This window comes from Pteronotus mesoamericanus, unplaced genomic scaffold (genome assembly GCF_021234165.1).
Source record: "Pteronotus mesoamericanus isolate MK-2021 breed Mesoamerican mustached bat unplaced genomic scaffold, CSHL_Meso_final contig_2, whole genome shotgun sequence".
Lineage (NCBI taxonomy): Eukaryota > Metazoa > Chordata > Mammalia > Chiroptera > Mormoopidae > Pteronotus > Pteronotus mesoamericanus.
This window is the reverse complement of record NW_026555084.1, coordinates 7,361,956-7,371,062: the sequence shown is the minus strand read 5'-3', so window position 1 is coordinate 7,371,062 and position 9,107 is coordinate 7,361,956. Positions and strand designations below refer to the sequence as shown.

General features: G+C 37.3%; 1 protein-coding gene across 2 annotated transcripts in view; it reads left to right on the top strand.

The window, feature by feature from the left end:
* The first annotated feature begins 1,315 nt into the window (after positions 1-1,315).
* GABRA1 (gamma-aminobutyric acid type A receptor subunit alpha1) overlaps positions 1,316-9,107 on the top strand; it is a 51,999-nt gene continuing 44,207 nt past the window's right edge. The window contains exons 1-4 of one of the 2 annotated variants that reach the window (XM_054568088.1): positions 1,316-1,379; positions 1,827-2,050; positions 4,315-4,406; positions 7,776-7,888. In XM_054568088.1, coding sequence (XP_054424063.1) covers positions 1,325-1,379; positions 1,827-2,050; positions 4,315-4,406; positions 7,776-7,888 — 484 coding nt within the window. In that variant the 5' untranslated portion in view covers positions 1,316-1,324. Of the gene's footprint in view, positions 1,380-1,826; positions 2,167-4,314; positions 4,407-7,775; positions 7,889-9,107 lie in introns of those variants that run through there. The other variant, XM_054568089.1, reaches the window with a different exon arrangement.

Sequence of the window (9,107 nt, the reverse complement as noted above, 5' to 3'; positions counted from 1 at the left end):
AGGGTTTTTAAACCTCACTAAAATGAGTTTTATTCTCAGAACTACTCAATAAATAACTGAGTTAATGGATAAGCACATAAATAAATAAAAATTGGGTCCTGTCACAAAGGGAAGCTAAGATGTTTCTTCAATGAACATCTGTAAGAACACATTAATTTGTGTTGAGTGTGAACCGAACAGGCAACTCGTGCCCAGAAACAGGAAAGGGTACCATAAGCTGGTCCTCAAGCTTCCTTTCCTTGATGTATTTCTGAAATAATTGCCCAATAACATTTCTCTTTCAAAACTCAGAAGATAAACAAACTCAACTGAGAATGTGGTCTTCAGTTGCCTGCCTCAAGTTTTAATCACGTAAGACGATTGCATTTTGGTGCAAGGTCAAGGAACACTCGTAGGATCAAAACCTAAGAGAGGTATGGATCGGCCACTGAGGCTTCTCCTTTGCTTAGCCAAGCTCCGCCCTACCAGAAAGAGCTCCTCTGCTCTAAGTCCTCTTGGGAAAAACTGGCCAGGGAGCTCTCACCAAAGTCCGAAGTTCGGACTTTGTTTACCAGAAGTGTTACTTGAAGACATCCCATGGGTTCAGCTCCTCCTACCTAGTCCGCGCGAAAGTGCTGCAGGAACCGCTCCCAGGGCTTGAGGTCATGTCAGTAAGCCATCCCAGGAACACAGCACCCATCTCCTCTCTGCTACAAACACCCATTCACAAAATCCAAGCAGATACAGCCCTCCCTGATTTTCTTTGGAAATTTAGTTAGAGTGATACTGAAACACACCCTCCTTCACTAAACGTGTAATTATTTGTGGGTGGAGAGCCACCAGGGAGGGTAACAGAAGAGGGCAGAGGTAAAAAGCTGAAGAGGGTTTGGTCCTGACTTAAAAATCTTTTTGTTCATCTCTCCTCCCCCTCTCCCATTTTCGTAATCAGGAGAACGATGGAGTAGGAGGCAAAGGAATGATTCCAGAAATGAAGATATGACTCTCAAACCTAGAAAGGATCTGGGCGACTTAAAGTTAAATGTGAACTGTGCCCTCGGAACCCAGCACAGTTCATATTTACAGAGACTGTGTTTTCTTCATCGTAACAAACCGAGAAACGCTTGCATCCAAAGGTTAAAACCTGGGTTGGGAGCGCGTTTTCCTGTCCTCTAAGCTACAGATTAAGGTTGGGGTAGAAAGCGTTCACAACCTGTGCAAGTGCGAAAGACTCTAAACCCGGCAGCGGATTCCCTACTGGCCAGAACTCTGCCTGCCTTTCCTCGTCGTCCGTGACTGTGCAAGGCACGGGGACTCAGGCATGTGTGTGGGAGTGCAAGTGAGGGAGATGGACGAGAGGGGAGCGCGCTCGCCACATGTGTACCCTGCCTCTCTGTTTCTTCGTAGGTTGCGTTCATTCATATGCATACAGTGGTTAAATATTTGGTAAAAGGCCGAATAGTTATACCGAGAAGCCTTATTTTTAACGGGCACACCTTAAAATAGCGTGCTCCTAAATTGAAAGTGTGAAAAAAATCATGAGTGTTGGTCCTAGGTCTCTTTCCCTTCCCTCCCCCATTAGTACTCCCCTCAAAAAGGGAAAGCTCGCAGCAGACCGTAGAAGGATTTGGGTCTGCAGCTAGAGAGAAGGGGATTAGGGCCAGAGCGGTGCAAGTTAAATTGTGCTGCATATAAAAAATGGGCGGATTGGTCTCCAGATCCAGAGGCTGGTACCACCTTCCTTTCTAAAATAAAATCTCTCTGGCATGAAGTCACCGCCTATTTCACATCCGGTTTGCCCTGGGACGTATTACTACTGTCTTGGTAAAGAGAAATCTTTTGTTGTATAGCTGCAGACTGGATATTGGGAAGCAAATTTGGGTGTGAAATCCTCGGCGAAGGAGCACGCAGAGTCCATGATGGCTCAGACCGAGTGAGTGAGAGGCAGGGCGAGGACGCCCCTCGCTCGGAGCGCCCGGACTCGCGGACTCGCGCTGGCTCCGGGCTCTCTACGATTTCCTCTCGCAGACTTTTCCCGGGTCTGGAGCGATCCTGTGCCCAGAGGGGGCCCGAGGTAAGTGCGGCTCTGGACCGCAACGCACAGATCTTTGAGGGCGGCTCTTCCTAGCCAGAGAGACTGGAATGCTAAAGAGAAAGAGGGAACAGGACAAGAGCCCGATCCCATAGCAGGTAGAAACAACGAATGTTTTTCTTTCAGGCTGAGAACCGCAGCAATATAGGAGCATTATTTTTCTATCCTCTCTTCTTTTCTGTCCCCCTTTCTTAAGCAGATTTGAATTTATTCCACGGGGTGGGTGGTGACCTGTTGTTTTGGTCTTTCTTCTCTTTCCTCTCTTCCAAGAGGGAGCTGGGATTCGGTGGGGAGGGGCGTTGGTGGGCACAGTCTAAAGTTAAGAACACTGGGACAGAAAACCTGTCTCAATGTTTCATCCTAGGGGAAGGCATGCTCTCGTTCTGGCTGCAAAAATGCCTCTTTTCTCCTTTTCAGTGGACGCTGCTGAAATGCCCTCTGGTGTAGGGGGCTCTCCTATTCTGAACACAAAAACTCAACTTATCATTTGATATGGGTGGGATGGGATATGGGTTTTTGGAGTATGTGTTTGGTGGGGGGGAGGTTTAAGGTGGAAAGGGGTAACGAGGAAGCTTAGTGTTTCTTTTAAACTATTATGTTTGTATTTGCAAGAAACTTTCTCACTCGACAACTCAAGTGGCATGATAGGCTTGTTTTTCTCTTTTTAAAATGTCAGAGGAGGACAAACAGCTATGGTACCTTGCCTTGGGACTGTGTTTTATTTTGTTTCATTTACCCTTTCAGGAATTATCTTTTAAAAATAAAAACCAGCAAATATTAATAGGGTAAGATAAACTGTTTTTCCTTCATAGCAAATGTCAAAGATTAATAGAAGGATGAATTATAATCGTGCAATTTGGATGCAATATTTTAACATAATATAATTTATCTAATATTTCCTGTCATATGCAACCCATCTGTGTCAGAGCCAGACACTAAATTAACTAAAAACTATGAAGCTCACGGTTCTTATCTCTAGATCATTTCACTCTAAACACATTATGTTTCATTGCTTACATGCCTGTTTGTAATGGTTTTTACTGATATAAATGATACCAGAGAGTGTGGAAAGCATTTGTGTAGATGTATTTAAAGGCATACCGCATTAAACTATAGAGTGTTTAATGAAAAATATGCCTTAAAAGACTTGCTGTAGATTTAGGAAAGTGCTAACAAATACCTTGAACATTTCTCATATTATGACTGGAATGAATTATAGCACATTAAATAAAGTGCTACCATATTCTGCTCTCTAACCAGGTGGGGCACAGGTTTTTAAAAACTGACTCTACAAATAGATTATAATTTTAAAAAATTCTCTAAGCTTTCCATACTCCATTTCTCAAGCATCCCACTACCAAGTCTAAATTCAACAATCAGATGGTGATTGATTACACTTTACCTAAGAGGGGGGAAAAAAAGAGTCCCTTATTTATGCAAAGCAAAGCACTCAGCTTCCATCTGTTTGAGATGAAACATTTTCTAGCAGCAACCTGGCAAAATTCGAGAGGGCTTGAAAGATATGTGTAGGCATGTTGGTGTGCGTTGATGTGAGTGTGGTATGTGTGTGCGAGAGATCAGCACATGGCTGGACTATAAAGTGTGTCCTTTAGCCTTACAGAAGCATTAGTGAACATATTTAACAAGGCAATCACAGGCAGAAAATGTAAGCACGACTTTGACATTCAACAGTGTGTTTCCTATTTTTTTTTAAAGATAGAGTTGCTTCTGAAATCAAGATACATTCAGAATGCTAAGAGGAATTCAGCCATCAAAGCAAGTTAACCTACCCCATTCCAGCCCTGAAACATGCCCTCTCCGTGACAGACACCAGCTTAAAAATTGCAGTGCACAGTTTAGTTGCGGGAACTCGAATCAGAAAGGTCAAATTTTTCAGATGACTAAAAAACTAGAAGAGAGTAATGCAAACTATATTGGAAATATAAAACCTAGAGAAAAAAAACTCACAGTTTTTATGTTGAGCAATATTGTCACCTGAAAGCATTTCAACTTGTAATACTTTTACAGGAGAAATTAAGATACTGATATATTTCTGAATGGAGATATGGAAGGGAAAGTGGAGAACGGATGGTCCAGGTTCCCATTGCTTCCAATGAGGTGTCATATCCCAGTGAGGTCATTTCCTGACTTCAAAGCATTCATCTGAGCTGCCTCAGTCAGCCCTAGTGGTTACAACCTGATGTTTCTTATAAGAGACATTGATCTCTACTTGTTCTACTTTTCAGCTGCACAAGCCCGCGATGAAGAAGAAAAGCCTGGGTCTCTCTGACCACCTTTGGGCCTGGACCCTCCTTCTGAGCACACTGACTGGAAGAAGGTGGGGAAACTTTATTTTAAATCTGCATGGGAATTTCTGTAACTTTTCATTTATTCTTTCAGGGGGAAGACAATTACCCTTGGAGGAATTCATGACTAAGGGAATTTAGAAAACTTAACTGCTATAAAATCCCAGCTAAGAATAAAGAAGAGCAGTATGAAAAAATAATCATCTTATTTGTACATTAGTTTGAATACACTTAACATGTTTTATTGAGGAATGTATTAATTCAACATTTAAGTATTAAATTCAACTTTTTTTCACTACTGTTCAGTTGTAACTGAACAAAACCTGCAGCTTTCCAATTCATAGAAAAGTTACCCCAATTAATGGCTGCATACTATGTGAGTTGATTTTTCAACAAGAAAATTTTTAGCCAATTACAAAATCATGGAAAAACTTGTAACTATATGGAAGTGAAGTTTAAAATAGTATTTGCAATTTGAAAGTCATAAGTCTCTATTAAAAGCATATACATATTATGTTTTGAAAATATTATTTATATAGCCAGTAGAGGTAAAATATAAGAAAAATATATTTAAGAATATTAGGTAAAGTTGAATATCTTAATTTAAGCATAACTGCTATGGAGACAAGTTATGAGAAATAGTTAATAATATGTTTGACTATATTAAAGTATTTGCTAATGACTCAATCAAGCATATAAGATATTATAGTAGCAATGATATAAATGACCAACTATTTCATATTCTTCTTTATCTGATTTTGTATTTCTTGTGTACTCTACTCCTGTGGCCCATAAGAGAGTCTTGGACATATTATAAAAATCTAAGGTTCTTCAAAATGTAATGGAAAGTGAAGCCTAATGAGTAAGGTAGAGAGATAGAAGAGGGAACTATGAGTTTAGGAGGATTTTTAAAATGAAGAAGTTCTTTCTATTTTTTTCCTCCTGTGAGTGGTAAATAATGACTGCCAGATGAATAGGAAATGTTTTATTGCCTTATACTCTTAATCTGAGCAGTTAAATGTTCTTCACTGCTTTTGAAAAATTATATGAAGTGTTACTACTGTAATGACCTGTAGATGGAGTTAGTGCACAGTGTTTTATTATATAGTGGTTCACATGGAATAAAAATCAGGTACTGTAACTGACATTTCTCTTCAAATTATGTATTTAGTTTAAGAAACATTACATTGGCATGAGTGTTTAATAGCAAATAAATAATTTTTATCCTAAGGCTATTCTCCGACAATTACAATTGGACATAGTAAATCAGAAGTAAAGATAAAGAATACCTGATTATAAAATTACATTTTAAAAAAGAATTGCCATTCCAACTAGGGTAGCAGAACTGGTTTTCTGGGAGTGGGGGGATATATGTCTTTTGGCATTTGTATTCCAATGCAAAAAAAATGATGAAAACAACGTTTATAGGATAAAGCTGGGGAGGGGGGGAGCATTTCCTGAATTTGAATAAGCTGTAAAAACAAAGAGAATATAGATGAAAGTAAAGAGAACTGCACACTCCAAGAATCACGCTAACCCCCTGGTCTGGCTCTGTCATGTCGCCCATCCCATCTCTCCCCCCTTCTCAATGTCTTGCTTTCTTCCGTAAACTACCTGACCTGGCCCTGCTCACAACCTAAGGTGTGCTAACATTTCTCTTCTGTCTTCATCAAGATGACCTTCCAACACCCTTGAAAGATGCATGCATGGCAGTTGGTTTTATGACAGAGTTCTTGTAAATAATTGCACTCAGAAAACTATTTTTGCTTTACTGCTGTCATCTACTAATGAGAAATTCTGGAAGACACAGATCTCATTGGAAATCTGATTTCAAAAACTAGTAAGATGCCTAATTGTGTCCAAGGAGAGTAAATCCTCAATCTGCATGATTACTGATGTTGAATTTAGGAGAATGAAAAATTGTTTAATAGAAGTACATTTCATATACTTAATATCATTAATAGCTTCTAGTTATAATAACTTTATTAAATTAAAATTTACCAGAAAAAAAGGTCATTACATTGTGCTGCTATAAAATTAATTACCTAAATAATAGTGTTTGTTTTTAAAATGATATTTTGGCTATATATCTTACCCCTATAAATTCAGTGAATCCTGGATTCATGTTACAATTTTTCTTAGATTGATCAGTAATATAAACAGACAAGAGTGGAGTTAAAGCACATTAAATGGAAAGTATGAAAGTGATATTTTTGTGGCAGTTTCTTAGTTTATACTCTATTTCACATTCTTTTACTCAAGGTCAGAGCTATCACTGAAATATAACAGTGAGTGTGATCCATCCTAAAATAGAAGTCTCTTCTCTCATAGGATTTTGGAAGTGTCATCCTAATCATTACATAAAATATGATCCAAGGAGCACAGATAATGATGTGATCGATGTAAGAAATACACAGTATTTGAACTGCAGTCATTATGCCGTTGAAACTCAAAGATTAGTAATGGAAAAGAATAGTAACTACATCTTCAATTATAAATATTTAAGTAGAAATAATTACTCCTAAATACAAGCACAGAAATAAAGTTTTAGACTAAAATTTGAAGAAAATTGGGTTGTAGTTCAAGCTCTGCTCACAAATAGCTGTGTTTTCTTAAACACTAATGCTGCACTACAGTTTAGTAAACCATAAATTAAGAATATTGGGCCATGTATTTTCTCAAGGGACTGTTTACTTCCAGGAAAAGAAATGACAAAAATTTAATTAATTAGAGGTTTGAATAAACAAATTATAAAATTTTCAAAATAGGTTCATATATCTTAAGGGGAATGGAAATGCCACACTCATGTAAAAAATAAAATTATACTAAGAAACAAGTTTTATCTATTTTTCTCATCTTAATATCTTGAAAGAACATCAAAAAAGCAAAACACACACACACACACACACACACACAAGAATATGAAGTAGGTAAAAAAGGGATGTTAGGAGGTAAAATCTTAGGCTTATGCTTTATCTTAAATTAAATAAGACTATTAATTATTTTGGTAGCTTATCAATATATATTTTTTTATTTGGGACAAAGTCTTCCAGATTTTTTTTTTCCAGCGTGCATTAACATTTCCACTTGCCCAGAAAAAATGCATCAGAGCTCTGTGTGCATGCTGAGAATTACAAATGTAAAGAGACAGAACTCATTTCCTGGTAATTTTCCTTCCATAGTTGGAAATATTATAATAAAGAACTTATCACCCATGAGAACAAGTATGAGAAAAATAGTAGGAATTAAGATATGACTTTTTTTTTACTTTACCAGAAGGGATTTTCAAAATTAAGATTCAATAGAAGGACGGTAGAAGAATCTGGGGAAAGCTTTATTTGGGGAAAGGTTTTAGTAGAAATTTATAATTTAAATATCACCTCCCTTTATGCTTTTTGCAGTTATGGACAACCCTCATTACAAGATGAACTTAAAGACAATACCACTGTCTTCACCAGGATTTTGGATCGGCTCCTAGACGGTTATGACAACCGCCTGAGACCAGGATTGGGAGGTGGGTCACATTACTGGTTTTATTTTAGAGAACAATATTAAGCCCTTACTTTAAGGCTTGGCTTTCCGTCTAAATAGTAAAGTAATAAAAATGGAGCATGTAGTTATATGACTAATCCTATTTTTAATAAGTTGGTCAATATTAATTGAATTTACATGTTAATTCCATGTACATACCATTATGCAGCAAAAAGCAGATACAAAATTATAACTTAAAAGATATGTTACTTCTACCTGACAGGGGAAAATGGAGATAATAATCTTTCTTCTAGCCTAAAGAGTCCATCTACAATGCGGCATACTGAATTTAAGCAGAGCATCTCTAAATATATTGCTCTAAACTTTTGTCTTGGAATACTATTTATTGAGCCACTATTTTACATTAGCTTCCCACCACCTCCGAGAGAAAAGGTGAACAAGATAGATGGTAGTGTTTTTTTATAAAGCATGCATTCAAACAAACTCATTTGCTGAAGTAAAACTGTATTTTTCTTTGTATTGGTATGTTAACTGGTTATACTAATAAATTTTAATTACAGCCCATTATAATTAATTGCTTATACTAATAAATTTTTGCTTAGGAAGAGAACAGCACTTAATAATACAATATTTATAACAATAAAAGTAAATAGTACTAGACATTACACTTGAATAACCCTTGAATGAGATGATCAGACTATCTTATTTAGTTAAACAAAGACTAATGAAGCCAAAACAAAATATTGATCTGAGTAAAACAAGTGATGCAAGGAAATAAATCAACATTCAAAGTCACACAGGAAACCAAGGTTAGAATCCAGGATTCCCAACTGTAACTGATGCTGCACATTCTCTGAAGACTTTGTAGAAACTATCTCATAACAATATTTAAATTAAAATTAAATGGCATTATTAAGACATCCATCTCTTCTCCACTTAGATAGCAAAGATATGCAAACAATAAGAATTCAGATTTGATTTTAAAACTGAATGGGAGCATGGACTTAGAGTTAATTGTTTTTAATACTTTGGGGAGTGAAATCAGCTGGATGTGGATCACGGGTTAGTTTTGAGGCTGCCGAATGCCAATGGTGTTTCAGAGGTTGAAGGGAAACTGCTCTGTCACAGACGCAAGTCAAATGTTCATCTAAGGTCTTACCAGGTGTCTTTTCTTACCGATTTCAAACATTCATTCTAGGAGATGTTATCCAAATTCTTTGGGGTTTATATTCCACCTAGTG